This window comes from Phocoena sinus, chromosome 15 (genome assembly GCF_008692025.1).
Source record: "Phocoena sinus isolate mPhoSin1 chromosome 15, mPhoSin1.pri, whole genome shotgun sequence".
In the NCBI taxonomy this organism is placed as follows: domain Eukaryota; kingdom Metazoa; phylum Chordata; class Mammalia; order Artiodactyla; family Phocoenidae; genus Phocoena; species Phocoena sinus.
Window position 1 is genome coordinate 26477187 of NC_045777.1, and position 14375 is coordinate 26491561.

General features: G+C 48.4%; 1 protein-coding gene across 2 annotated transcripts; it reads left to right on the forward strand.

The window, feature by feature from the left end:
- Positions 1 to 70: 70 nt before the first annotated feature.
- On the forward strand, positions 71 to 14139 carry PLAGL2 (PLAG1 like zinc finger 2). Of its 2 annotated transcripts, XM_032606544.1 has the most exons (3): positions 71 to 201; positions 5440 to 5812; positions 9002 to 14139. In XM_032606544.1, the coding sequence occupies exons 2-3, from the start codon at positions 5553 to 5555 to the stop codon at positions 10230 to 10232; spliced, it is 1491 nt and encodes a 496-aa protein (XP_032462435.1). In that variant the 5' UTR covers positions 71 to 201; positions 5440 to 5552; the 3' UTR covers positions 10233 to 14139. The 2 variants fall into 2 exon arrangements, with proteins under 2 accessions (XP_032462435.1, XP_032462436.1); XM_032606545.1 differs by lacking the exon at positions 5440 to 5812 and having other exon boundaries at positions 82 to 201.
- The last annotated feature ends 236 nt before the right edge of the window (positions 14140 to 14375 follow it).

Below are 14375 nucleotides of genomic sequence, written 5' to 3' on the forward strand. Positions count from 1 at the left end.
GCGCCGCTCCGGCCGCTCTAGCCGGCGGGCAGGCGGGACCATAGAGAGCCCGCGGCACCGCCCCTTCCACGGGCAGAACGCCCGCTCGTGCGGCTCCCAGAATGCACCGCACAATGGCCCGACCGCCGCCACTACCGGGGCCTGAGAGGGCCTGGCGGAGCCCGAGCGCGGCCCGGCCCGCAGCGCGGGGCCCGGAGCGCGGTGAGTGTGGGCGAGGGCCCCGGGGGACGGCGGGGAGCGGGGCGGGAGGCAGTCTCGCTGCACCCGCGCGCCCGGCGCCCGGAGTGGCAGCGCCCCTCATCTCTGGCCCCTCAGCGCGGTCGCCCACACCCCCGACCCGAGGCCCCCTCTGCGCCAGCCCGGCCCAGATAGGCCCCAGGGTGACGAAAACTTTCCCCGGACCCGATACCTGGGTCTGGGGGACCTGAAGAAACCCCGCTGGCCCCCTCCCTTTCGAGACCTGGAGCCTCAGCCCTGGGGGGGGGGGTCCCCACTCCCGACCCCGCAGGCTCCCTGGAAACCCAGATAACGCGCTGCTGATCTTACCAGGGACCCGGGTCTGGGGGACGCAGATAAGCTGCACCTGCTCTCTTCTCTCAGACACGCCTACCCGGACCCACATAACCCCCTTTCCTGCTCCAAATAGTTCGCTCTTTCTCCTCTGTTTCATTTCCCAGAACCACATAACCCCTTTTGAGGCTTCCCCCAATTATTTGGTTCTGGGGAACCCAAATAATTTCTACCTATAGTTCCCTCCTCGGCGATCGTACTCCCAAACTCTAGACAGCTTCCACCCGGTACCATTTTGAGACTCTTGAAATTCAGGGAATTCGCTTTTATCTTCAGCCACTTTAACTCTCCAGCCCATGTAATCCATCCCCCACCCCCCACCGTCTCTCTTTCTTTGCGGAGGGTGGGGTGGGGGTCTCTTAGGGATCGAGATAACTTGCTCCTCCCTCCCTTCCATTCCTGAGACCTCCAGACTTCTTCCTGAATTTCTGTCCCTGGTCTGGCAGCCGTCTACCCCCAGCCCTCCCAGCCCAGGGGCGTTTAACCTTTCCCCCCAGGCAGTATGGTGGTCTAGAAACGAACCAGAAGACAGGCTATCCCCTGCAAATCCTGTCCTGGCCCCATCTCGGTGGGGGAAAGGGACTTGTAAGGTGCAAGATAAGGGGACATCGGGTGTGGGGAGTTGGTACTTTCACCAGCAAGTGTTCCTGTGACCTGGCCTGTGTGTTTTCCCACCTGTCTGCCTGAGACTCTGAAAGAGTCTCGCCTGGGGTTGCTAACCCTACCGCCCAAGGTGAGGCCACGGGATTGGGGGGGGGGTGTCTAATCAGGTTTCCTCTCGGTGAAAATGGGGCTGTTGTGAGTTGCAGCCATTTGCTCAAGGCCTCCTTAGGAGTGGGAGGCAGCGGGAATCAGAGGAAATCATGAATCAAAAGGACACCCCAAAAAGGGTCCATCTACACCGATAGAAGAACTAGCAGCCCCTGTTAATCCTGTTTGATGTCTCCTGGAATGATGCAAGTCATTGAGACGCTTCAGCCTCCCTGTAATTTAATTCTCCACCCCCCCACTCTGGAGTGTATGTGTGTTTGTGTGTGTGTTTTGTGGGGGGCAGCTATACCCATTTCCCCCTTTCCTTCTCACTGTTCTCCAGTCAGTCAGTGTCTTTTGGATTCGTTTCTGATGCCCAGGTCAGGACCTGTTTTTTATCTCTAAGTCTATTTATAATTTCCCAGTTGCTATTTTGGGTTCTGCTTAAGGGAAGATTGTATCCACCGCAAGGAAAGTTCCTGGGTGTGTTTCCTCCTCGGCAGGTGTTGAATTGAGTTCTTCAGATCCCCAAGTAGCTCTCGGGCAGCAGGGATAAAAGCTATTTTAGGGTAGTCACTGAAGTGGAGATGTTAATCCTCTGTGGGTCTCTCTAGTTAAGAACACTTACAGATTAACCCTTTCCTTGGTGCAGGGGCGCTATTTCTCAACAGTTTTGGGGGGAGGTTTGAGAGAATTCAACTGTGGCAGCAGAAGGTGGGAACATGCAACTCTATACAAAGGCAAAGATAATAGCTGCCTTTTGTTGGGTACTTAGAGCAAGCCAAGTCCTGTGCTGAGTCCTTTGCATACCTGACTAAAATAATCCTTACAACAAGCCTGTGAGGTAAGTAATTTTAGTTTTACAGATGAGGAAACAGGCTAATAATGGAGAAAGAACGCAGTCTCTATAGAGATGATGTAACACCATAAAAAGTATAGTTTCATCAGAGGGCAGCAGGCATCATGGCACACAACAGAGGACAGACAGACGAGGAAGCGATTTGTCTCTTTTAAAGGCTTCCAAAGAGGGCCATACAGAGTTTTTAGCAAGCATTTGTATTTAGGGTATGGGGCCTTAATAATAGAGGAGATTCCTACAGTGAGGGAACTCTGGCCCAGGATATGGTACTGGAGGAAGATAAAGTAAGGGGGACTGGCTCCGGGGGATGTGCTGAGGGTTAATTGTGAGGGAAAAGGGGAAGGCTGCATTCTGGGGAGATGTTGGGAAGGGAAGGAAACTCACTCTGAGGCCTGAGAAGACTCATCTAGGGAGGAAAAAAAAGTAGTACTATTCAGGCCCCGTGCGGAAAAGAGGGAGACACAGTTTAGACCTCAGAGACAGCACTGTTTGTATTTACACGTTTTATGTCAGACATTTCAAGAGTGTTTCACTGAATCTTCCATGAGAATTTTATAGGTAAGGAGAACAAATGTCTATTTTAGAAATTGAGGAAACTGAGGTTCAGAGAAACTACATAACCTGCCCATGGTTTCACAGCCAGTAAGTGGCAGTCTTCTGATAGCAAGTCCAAGGTTCTTTCCACAATACCTCCCTCTTCATATCAGACTCCAGAAGGAATCTTAGGATGAAAATATACCGAGTTACACCAGTAACTGGGAGGGATTGATTGTGTTTGTTTTATGGGAACAGGTTCTGTCAGCTTCTGTAGTTGTTAAGGTTAGGGTATGAGACCAGAAGAGCAGCTTTGAAAGGGAAGCAGAATTTTTTCACAGTTTGCAGAGGAAGATGTCTGAAGGAATAGGCCTTCAGATAATGTGGGAGAGGCCCAGGAATCTTCCTGGATGAAAGGAGTTTGCAGACAAGGGACGGAGGGAGAAAAACTAGATTTCCAGAAGGGTTCCTAAGGTAACACTAAAGCCATAGCCCCATTAAGTGCAAATCAAGGCAAGCACATGGCTGCTGCCTTCCTTCTTTGGTTCTGTCAGTACAACCTTGAGAGCTCTTCTTAGCCACCATCAGCCTCTTTCCTAGAAGCCCATTACTCTTCCAGCAGCAGCATACTAGACTGCTGTGTCTTGTTTGTGCTTGTTCAGGAGAACAGATGAGGTGGACGTGTGGGAGGTGGGGGACATACTGTTCTCTTTCTGAGTTTGTGTGGAATTTCCAAAGCTAGGCTCCTCTCTCACATTAGCCAAAGTGATGTGACTTGCTTCCCTCCGGCTGCCATTCCCAACTTTCCGGAGGCTGAGGTGCATGATTTCACATATTGACGGGGGGTGGGGCAGAATTTGACTTTGAAGGTGGGGGAAATTCCCTTCAAACGAGATGTTCAAATTCGTGCTCGCTCTCTACCCAATTCCAAGCTGCCTAGTAATCACTGGTATTATAAACAGGTAATTCCACCCTTTGGAAGAAGGAGGGGACTTAAACGATGAAAGCCAGACATCAGAGGCCTTTGAGGTTTATCGTGAAGCAGGCAAATATGCCATGATGACTCGAAGGCTCAAGTGGGACTAGTTTTTAGTGCTAACACGTGACTCACACAAAATGCAGCCACCTTTGTGCAGATCTTTCTAGGCAAATCTCCACTCGTGATAGGGAGATGTTTATCATATTACATTGCAGTGTTTCTTCAACAAGAGGAATGGTTCCTGAACAGGACGTAGCTTATGTTAATGATGAGCAAAGCTCTCTCGGGCATAAACCCGCTGATCCCATCATCTCTGTTCACGGCCAGCCTGTTGGTTGAATGGTCACTGTAAGCAGCAGGTGCTAATGAGCTGAGCCAGCATTCTTTGGCCCACAGCTAGTTTGTGCAATTGGAGCCCTCCCCAGATGCTCATGGACAATCCCCAGATACCCCTTTTGCTCCCTTCACATGGAAAAGCCTCATGACCAAATTTTGGCATGACCTCTTCAAAGGAAATCCCCCTGTTATAGCAAGTTGCATTGGGGTTGGTAATCTCGTGTGATGAGCTTGTGAGTGTGGATGTGGCTCTGTTGTCCCCCTTTTGAGAATCAGTATGGTAATGCCCTTTCTCTCTTCCTCTGAGTTGAGTCAGGAAAGAAGTTGTGTCACCTTTGCTCCCCCGCCCCACTCCACAACCCAGTAGAAAGCATCAGACTTCAAGATATTGGCTCCCCACTTTGGAACTCAGTTTAAACCAGAACTTCCTGAGCATGTTAGCCAATAAGAATCCACTTGCATTCAATGACTGATTTATTCATCTAAAAGAAAGTTGAAAGTCCTTTTCTAGATGCTGGGTGTGTGGAGATGAAAGAGATGTGATCTGAACTCTCAAAGAATCAGAGTTTGGTGATGGCGTCTAAGTTCTAATGCAAATGTGTTACTTGCTCATAATGGAGACATGCATGTGTTCTATGAGGGTCTTTGGGATCCTCAGCACCACTCAACACGTTGCGTGTTCAACGGACTTTGCTAAAGAAGTATGGTTTGGGCCCTGAGACCGAGAGACCCAGAGTGGTGGTTGAGGGCGGGACAGGACCAGTACTGGTTTAGTGGAAATGCTGAGTTTGCTGTTGCCTTCCTCAGACAGAACCTCTTGATGTTGATATGCTGCTAAGAAACACATCTGCTAAGGAACACATCTGGCGCAGGGGCTGACTCTCCAGGGTGTAAATTTCCTGAGTGATGGCTTCTTCTTTCTCCTCTGATGCCTTTTGGGCATTTTATTGCTCCTTAGCACCTCTATGAGGAGAATTGTAGAAAGTGAGGAGGAGGTAGGGTGAAGAGGAGGAGGAGGTGCCGCTATTTCTAAATTTAGTGGAAAGGATGTAAAAGTGAAGTTAGAAGGGAAAGTCTGGAGTCTAGGGCTTTTACTTCCTCTGATTATCCCGTTTTCCTATTAGCCTAGGTGGTACTTGTAATAATAGTTACCACTAAGCACTAGGTGCCCAGCCTTCTGCTTAATGCTTTGTATTTATTATCTCATTTAATCCTCAAAAGATCCTTATGGTGTAGGAGATTATTAAGCCCATTTTGTAAATGAGGGAACAGCTCAGGGAAATACGTAATTGGCTGAAAGTCACATGGCTTCTAAGTGGAAGGGCTGGGATGGAACGGGGATCTCTCTGCCTCCAGAGCCCATATTTTCATGGTATTGGGCTCCCTAACACCAGGTGTTCTGATGTTTCAGGTGAAGAGATTGTTTTCTGAAGGCTGCGTTGGAGGCTGTGACAGAGCACAGAGCCCTGTGGAGCTGATGGGGAGGCTTTCTCAATAACATGGCCCTTCGCCATTAGCCTTGCCATGACCACATTTTTCACCAGCGTACCCCCCTGGATTCAAGATGCAAAGCAGGAGGAGGAAGTGGGCTGGAAACTAGTTCCCAGGCCTCGGGGCCGGGAGGCGGAGAGTCAAGTGAAGTGCCAATGTGAAATCTCGGGGACACCCTTCTCAAATGGGGAGAAGCTGAGGCCTCAGAGCCTCCCCCATCCAGAGCAGAGACCGTATAGCTGCCCTCAGCTGCACTGTGGCAAGGCGTTTGCCTCCAAGTACAAGCTGTATAGGTAGGTGATACTCCCATACTTCTTCCTGCCCTGAGGTTTCCAGAGGATAAAGCCAGAGAGACTCCACTGAGTGTGGGACTTTATCTGTGGCAGAAGAGTAGAGGTTAATTTGTCCCATAAGTGTACCCTGAACGTCAGCCGTTTGAGGTCACTCACTGAAAAATAATGGTGGTATTTTTTATTCAAACACTAGAATCTGATGGGTACAATATCGGATAGCCACGAACAAACTAGATAGAATTTTTTTTTTTTCAATACAGGTATACCTCATTGTATTGCACTTCACTTTATTGTACTTCTCAGATACTGCGATTTTTACAAATTGAAGGTTTGTGGCAACTCTCAGTCAAGAAAGTTGGCCCAGTTTTCCAACAGCATTTGCTCACTTCATGTCTCTGTGTCATGTTTTGGTAATTCTCACAAAAAAAGATTATAGCTTGCTGAAGGCTCAGATGATAGCTAGCATTTTTTAGCAATAAAGTATTTTTTAATTAAGTATATACATTGGTTTTTTAGACATAATGCTATTGTACACTTAATAGACCACAGTATAGTGTAAACATAACTTTTATATGCACTAGGAAACCAAAAAATTCATGTGACTCCTATTATTGTGATGTTCACTTTATCGCAGTGGTCTGGAACCAAACCTGCAATATCTCTGAGGTATGCCTGTGCTGCTTTCCTCACCTATGTCAGGTAATGGTCAGAATATTAGCTCCAAATTAGGAATCAGTTTTAGAAGTTTAGAAGGAAAAGGAGACCCTCAGGTCCAATCTGTAAATTTTAAAGTGCAGGCTCAAAAAAAAAAAAAAAAAAAAAAAAAAGTGCAGGCTCAGAGTGGAGAAGTAACTCACCCAAGGTCTACAGCTTCTTAGGTCCTACAGTACCTCTTCTACTGAACTAGCATGCCACTCAGATGATTACTTATGTCTCTGTAGAGTCCCTGGTGTCCTCTGGGTTGGAAGATTTCCTGAAACTTCTAAGCCCAAGAACCCCTACTGAAAGTGAAATGGAATGTGAAAGCCCTGGTGTAAAGCAGATAATGACAGAGCAGCTTTGAAGGGAGGGGGGCCCGCTCGGACATAATTTTGATTTTATCCTTGCCTTTCTGTCAGAGGACCATGAACATGCCCTTTACCAAAAATGTAGACTTCCCTGATGCACAGTCATTTATCTCTTGACTATTATTTATTGATCTCCTGCCACATACCAGGCACAGTGTTCAGTGATACGGACAGAATAGTGAGCCAGACAGATGGGGGTGCTGGCCCTCCTTGAGTTTACTGTCTAGTAGCAGGGACAGACAGTAAATGAGTAAATACAAGGACAAGATGACCACAGAAAGCCTCAGTTCCTTGTCTGGGAAACAGTTGATAGGAAGGAACTAAAACAGGTAACAGGGTAGCGTGTGGCCAGGATTGCCCTCATGACAGTTCTGTTGTCCTCAGGAATGCTTTGATTCTGTGTGCTCCTCTGTCTTAGGTGAATTCCAGTTGGGGCTGTCCTCTTAGACTTTCTTAGTGACAGTCTGAATGTCAGTGGGAGGCTACAGGAAAGGTCCTGGGCCAGGAGACAGGAGCCTTGACTCCACCCTTAGTCACTGTATTTTAGGTGAATTACTAAACCTCTCTGGGCCTTTGTTTCCTCACCTTCAAAATGAGGGAAATAGACTGTGGATCACTCAGCATCTCCCTCTCATACGTTTTCATGCCAGTTGTGTCCCAGGAGGTTAATAGTAGTAACCCTCATAGGTGTGAGCATTCACACATAGCATGAGGGTAATGGGTGCGATTGATAAGAATCACTGGGTGCTGTGCTAGAGACAGCAGTGGCATACCTAAGTGAACCTGGGCCTCAAGAAGGTCTGTGTTTAAATTCAGCCTCTGCCACTTACTGACTGGTGGGTGGGGCTGCCCTGTGTTTCAGCCTCTTAGGGAGAACAGCGTTAATCACACATCTCACAGGGCTTGCCAACAGTGGGACTCCAAAGTCTTGCTGAGTTGATTCTGAATGTACTGTGGAGCTCTGGATTGCAGTTCCTGGATTCGGAGCTGCTTTCCAGACAGAAAGGAGCAGGAGCAAACCAAGGGACACTGAGGTGCCAGATCACTAAAGAAAAGTTTTTCAGTGTTGCTGCTGTGCTCGCTTCGGCAGCACATATGCTAGAATTGAATGTTGCTGCTTTGTGTGGCAAACAATTTCAATGGTGCCAGTGGACATGCAGTGAAAAACAAATTGTCACACTCGAAGCCACTGTTCTCCTCCCCAAAGGCAGTTTCTTGTATGTCCTTGTTGAGACATTCAAACGTGTACTCCCTTCCTTCTTTATTTTCACAGGGGATTGTATTACACACACTATACTGAACTTCCTTTTTTGACTTGGCTCCCTATATCTTCGGATATTGTTCCAGATCAGGAAGTTTAGATACATTTCATTTTCCCTTTATTGTGTCATTTAAATTTTTATAAATACGCTTTTTTTTGCAAAGGAAATGCATTCAAAATTCAAAAGGTATATAATGAAAATTCTCCATCACACCCATAAAAGCTGCCCATTTCTTCTCCCCCATAGGTAGCCAGTGTTGTCAGTTTCTTGTGTAGCCTTCCAGAAATATTTTAAGCTCATACAAGCAAACATACATATATCTTCCCTCTTTTCATATGTATAATACCATTCCATAGGCAGTATTCTGTCTCATGGGTTTTTTGACTTAAGTGTATCTAGGAGCTTGTTACCTGTGGTACGTATAAAGCTGCCATTATTTTAAAAAGTTGAGTTGGGAATTCTCTGGTGGTCCAGTGGTTAGGACTCTGCGCTTTCATTGCTGAGGACCCAGGTTCGATCCCTGATCGGGGAACGAAGATCCCATAAGCCTCATGGCCAGAAAAAAAAAAAAGTTGAGTCATTTTATGGACATAGAATAACTTAATCAATTCCCTATTGATGGACATTTAGATTGTTCCTGATTTTTTGCCACTAAAATCAGTGCTGCAAAGAATAGCAGTACATGTGATTTTGCAGGTGGTCAGGGATATCTATAGAATACAGTTGGCATGGTATTCCATTCCATTGCATGGCTGTACCATAGTTTTTGTGTCTGGTTGCCTGTTAGTGGACAACTCAGTTGTCTAGCCAGCCCTTGTGATCTCATTTCTTTCTCCTCTGCCCTCCATCCCTATCTCCAGGCACATGGCCACTCACTCAGCCCAGAAACCCCACCAGTGCATGTACTGTGATAAGATGTTTCACCGCAAGGATCATCTGCGGAACCACCTGCAGACCCATGACCCCAACAAAGAGGCCCTCCACTGTTCTGAGTGTGGTAAGAATTACAATACGAAGCTGGGCTACCGGCGCCACCTGGCCATGCATGCCGCCAGCAGTGGTGACCTCAGCTGCAAGGTGTGCCTGCAGACATTCGAGAGTACCCAGGCCCTGCTAGAGCACCTGAAGGCCCACTCACGCCGGGTAGCAGGTGGCACTAAGGAGAAGAAGCACCCCTGTGACCACTGTGACCGGCGGTTCTATACCCGTAAGGATGTGCGGCGGCACCTGGTGGTCCACACAGGCCGGAAAGACTTCCTGTGCCAGTACTGTGCCCAGCGATTTGGCCGCAAAGACCACCTGACACGTCATGTCAAGAAGAGTCACTCGCAAGAGCTGCTCAAGATCAAGACAGAGCCAGTGGACATGTTAGGCCTACTCAGCTGCAGCTCCACAGTCAGCGTGAAGGAAGAGCTGAGCCCTGTGCTGTGCATGGCCTCTCGGGACGTGATGGGGGCCAAGGCCTTCCCTGGCATGTTGCCCATGGGCATGTATGGTACCCACATCCCTACCATGCCCAGTGCGGGCGTGCCACACTCCCTGGTGCACAACACGCTGCCCATGGGTATGAGCTACCCTCTGGAGTCCTCACCTATCTCTTCCCCGGCTCAGCTTCCTCCAAAATACCAGCTTGGATCTACCTCATACTTGCCCGACAAATTGCCCAAAGTGGAGGTGGATAGTTTTCTGGCGGAGCTTCCTGGAAGCCTCTCTCTCTCATCCGCTGAACCCCAGCCCGCCTCACCTCAGCCGGCGGCAGCTGCGGCCCTCCTAGATGAAGCACTGCTCACCAAGAGCCCCGCCAACCTCTCTGAGGCCCTCTGCGCTGCTAATGTGGACTTCTCCCACTTACTGGGCTTTCTTCCTCTCAACCTGCCCCCGTGTAACCCACCCGGGGCCACAGGAGGCCTGGTCATGGGCTACTCCCAGGCCGAGGCGCAGCCCCTGCTCACCACTTTGCAAGCTCAGCCTCAAGATTCCCCGGGAGCTGGGGGACCGCTGAACTTTGGGCCTCTGCACTCCTTGCCTCCTGTCTTCACCTCTGGCCTGAGCACCACCACCCTGCCTCGTTTCCACCAGGCATTCCAGTAGCCCCAAGGAGGACCTCAGCTCAGTCTTGGCTCTGTCAGGGAGTCTCAGTATCTACCCCATATGCATCCCCCATGAAGGCAGCTGAGCTTTCAGAGCTGAGTTCAAAAAGAAAAATTTCAGTATCTGTATGGAGCACTTGGTTTGGGGGCTTGGGCTCCAGGATCAGTTCCAGGAGGAGCCTTGAGCCCCAACCCCATGAAAAGATTTCATACAATAGGACTTCAGGTATTTTTACTTTTTTTTTTTTTTTTTAAATCTGAATCGGGAGCCACACCTAGCCCTCTCCCTCTCCAAAGCATCAGAACCTCCTCCTCTTTGGAGAAGGGAGAGGTCTCTTGGAGACACAGAGGGTTTTACTTTGGATGACCTCTAGAGAAATAGCCCAAGAATCCCGTCTTCTGGTCCCAGCCTGGAGACCCCACAGCAGTTGGTCAGGCCCTGCTGCAGCGGGTCCATCACCTGCTTCCAACCAACAGGCAGGAGAGAGGGCCTCTGTTCTTCCCCATCACCTCCATCCCTCCTGTCCTAGCACCTCCATTTTCAGTGTTTTCCAGCAACGGTACCGTTTACACAGTCGCCTCAGACACACCATTTCACCTCCCTTGCTGAGCTGTATAGCCTTAGAATGATTGCAGTGAACATTGTTTACACACCGTGAATCCATTCCCACCAGTCCATTCCAGTTGGCACCAGCCGGAACCATTTGGTACCTGGTGTTAACTGGAGCCCTGTTTACAAGGCGGATTCGGGTCTCACTGACTTCTCTTCACTTGAGGTCATATTTTTCCCCTGTGGGGAAATAAACTGACTTTGGACTGCTTCAGTCTCTGCCATCTTCCATGACTGTGTCTGTTCCTGCCTTCCTCGGCAGAGTCCACAGGAGACAGGCAAGAAGATTGGAGCGGTTTTCTCACAGGTCTGCAATTCTGTTTTTCTCCAAGTACATCATGACCCCCTCATCCTCCTTTTGAACTGGAGAGGGGAAGAAGTGAAAGGCATGCCCACTTCCATCACCTCCCGCCCCAATTCTCTAATCCTCACCCTGAATGTCATGAGCTTTTATCATTAGTCTTGGAACGAGGGACTCCGGTTCTAGGCTGGTGTGGATAGCAAAGGAGAGGGTGAGACCTCATTTGTCTCTCTCCTGTCTCTTTTCCAGGAAGTTGTGGAATTGTTGGAAGAAGAGTTTTCAGAAAGTTAGGACTGGGCAGATAGTTGAGTCCTAATCTCTGGGTGTACATCATTGCCTCCCATACCAAACTTTTTTCTTCTCTACAGTGTTCCTCCTCTTTCCCACTTTGCAGTCCCATGGCCTCAGGCCCACTGTGCCTAGGCTTCTCTGCTCTCCATCAAAGAACTTCCATCTTCCTCTCACTTTTGCCGCCAGTACTCAGCAAGTTTCTTGCAACAAATGATTAGTTCTTCTGACTTGTGGGGCTCCCTGCCACAGACAGCACAGCTCTTGCCCAGCTGAACCCCATCCCTGCTTCATCTCAGTTCTGCATGGGCTTCGCTCTTCCCACTCGTGGAAGGGAGGCAGCTCAGGGACCACCAGTGTGGGGCCCTCTTGAGACACTTCCACTCTGATTCAGAAACACACTCCTACCTCTTTACTGTTAACTCCTACAGATGCAGCCAGCAGTTTCTGGGCGCTTCTCTCAGCAGGTGCCTCATACTGGCTTCTCCACTAGGGTTTCAGGACAAACTACCGAGGAACTGCCTCAGCCTCTTCCCAGTCCTCCCCCCCTCCCCCTTCTGTCTAGAAATCACTTTGGTTTATCATCAGGAACTGAGCAGGTCCAAGACCCAGCCTTCTGCTTCAGCCCGGGCCAGTACTGTTCCTTTGAGGTGAAAGCCTTATAATGTAGCTCCCTGGCCCTTGATTGGAAGCATTGTGGAGTGAATAAGCATGTTTTAATTTAGGCAGGCTAGTTTGGGATACCTTTTAAAACAAAAAGACAAAACCAGATATAAAGGTGTCTGGCAAGATTAGAATCAGAGTAGGTGATTTGCTTCTAAAAATTAGTTTCAGTGAGTCCCAGGGACTAATTAAGGTTTACTTTTAAAAGCGTCCCCTTGGTACGCAGCCGCCTCCTGCATGCTGTGCATGTTATTGGGACTCGTATATAGGAAATGGTATGTGAGGATCCAAACAGGACTCTGCTGCCATTCTCCTTGTCGTCTCTGATCTTCATCACTAGACCCAGCAACCCTCAGCCCGCCCTGCTACCTTCCCTGCATCTTTCGTTTACAGAGGCAAATGGGCCTCTGGCCACAGAATATAAAGTCTTGGGCTGTTAGAAGAGTCGCCTCCTCTTTGCCTGCTCTTTCCTGTCCCTTCCTTGAATACTCTCCCCCATTAGTGATGCCGGGAAACTCATAGGACAGGCAAAGCAACTATTTAAAACCTTATAACTGGGGCCTTGCCCCTCCTCCTCTCACTTCTTCCTTCCGTCCTGTTCCTCTTTTCTTCCTTCAGTGCCCTTCCCACCCACAAGGAATTTTCCTATCACTGTGAACTTTGCTGGTGCAGAGGAACATTTGCCTTCACCTTTTTTTTGGACCATAGACACCCAGCCATTTCTTAAACCTCCCCAAAATTTAAAAAAAGAAAAAAGTCCATATTGGCCTGGTTCAGAGGATAAGAATAGCTTTATCCTACTCAGTACCAAACCCACTTCAGTACCCTTACTGAGGCCATGAGAGCCTAGGGGTTTCTGCCCAGGACAGGAGCCACGGCATGTTGGCAGAGACCAAACGGGGACCAGGAAAAGGGGTGATGTTCCCTTCCCCCACCACCTCCAACCTCTGTCAGCATGAGCTGCCTTGAACAGTGGCAGGCAACTCCCCCTCTGCACAGTAGCTGGTCAGGGTTGAGTGCAGTCCTGGGGGCCAGGGGATAGCATGCCCAGTTGTGTCAGCTCAGAGGATCTGTGCACATCTTAGAAATGTGAGAGGTAGGGAAAGGAATAACAATGAGGTTTTTTCCCTCACCCTTTTACAATGGCATTTTGTTAATGGAAATCTGGGAAGCAGGTGTGATTACTTCTTTTGCTCGTAGATACTGTCCTAAGTTGAAATTCTCTCACTGCCCTAAACTTTCCCCTAGTAGCCCTTTAAGTCTCCACCCCCCTTCTTTTTGGTAGCTGTTTTCTCCACCCTCTCTCCACCTCCTCTCTTACCTAGGAGCTGTTTTTAAGCACGATTTTTTTTAACAGTTTATATTGTACAGGATCAATATTTTGCTTTTTAACAAGGATATTTATGTAATAAGAAACTTTGCCTTAGGCAGGTGTTGGCCAGAAAAGTCCAGATTCCTCTGGGACCCCACCCTGGCCTCTCCTGGAACTCTGAACCTGCTGTGGAAGGAATTGGCTGTAACCTCACCACTGGAGAGTAGGGTCTGTGGCGAGGGAAAGGGGTGTACTGGTGTGACAGGAGAAGGATCCACCATCATAATCTAGTGCCTCTATGGAGGGGTTTGGAAGAAGCATTCCAGTTCAGTTTCTTCGGGTGTGAGCTTCCTTCCTTAGCGGGTTCTCCCCATAGTGCACCTCTCCACCTCCTACTGTTTGGCACTAGAACTCCTGAAACACCACTTCTCATACACCTCCCTCCCTCCTTCCCAGTGGTCAAGGCTTTGGAGCCACTCTTTCGGAACGCCAGATTATTTAAAGAGAAAAATACAAGACAAAACCTTCTAGCACTTTGTAAACACAGTGAATAACCTCTTGGAGTATTTTTGGCTTTATATAAAACAAGGTTTTTAATTGTAAAATATAAGTGCCATTAGAAAATGCACAGGGCCTATCTTTGTTAAAGTAGATTTTTCAATGTTTTGCAGAATTACATTTTCAAAAAAAAGTTTTTATAATGAAGTTGTTTATTAAAAACTTCTGAATGATGTGTTTGGAAGTTGTGAACCTGTTTGATTGGGAAGGGGTAGGAGAGAGCTTGAAGAAGAACTGGAATCCAGACATCTTTAGCATCCAAGGGGATGATGAGTATAGGGCAGACAGTAACAACCTTTCACATTAGCACCTACAAACTTTGCCCTTTGATATTAAAGATCTTTGAGGTAAGTGGCATCATGCCACCACTTAATATTTTTGGGTGCAAGAGTCAGAAAAACCAAATTGGCTT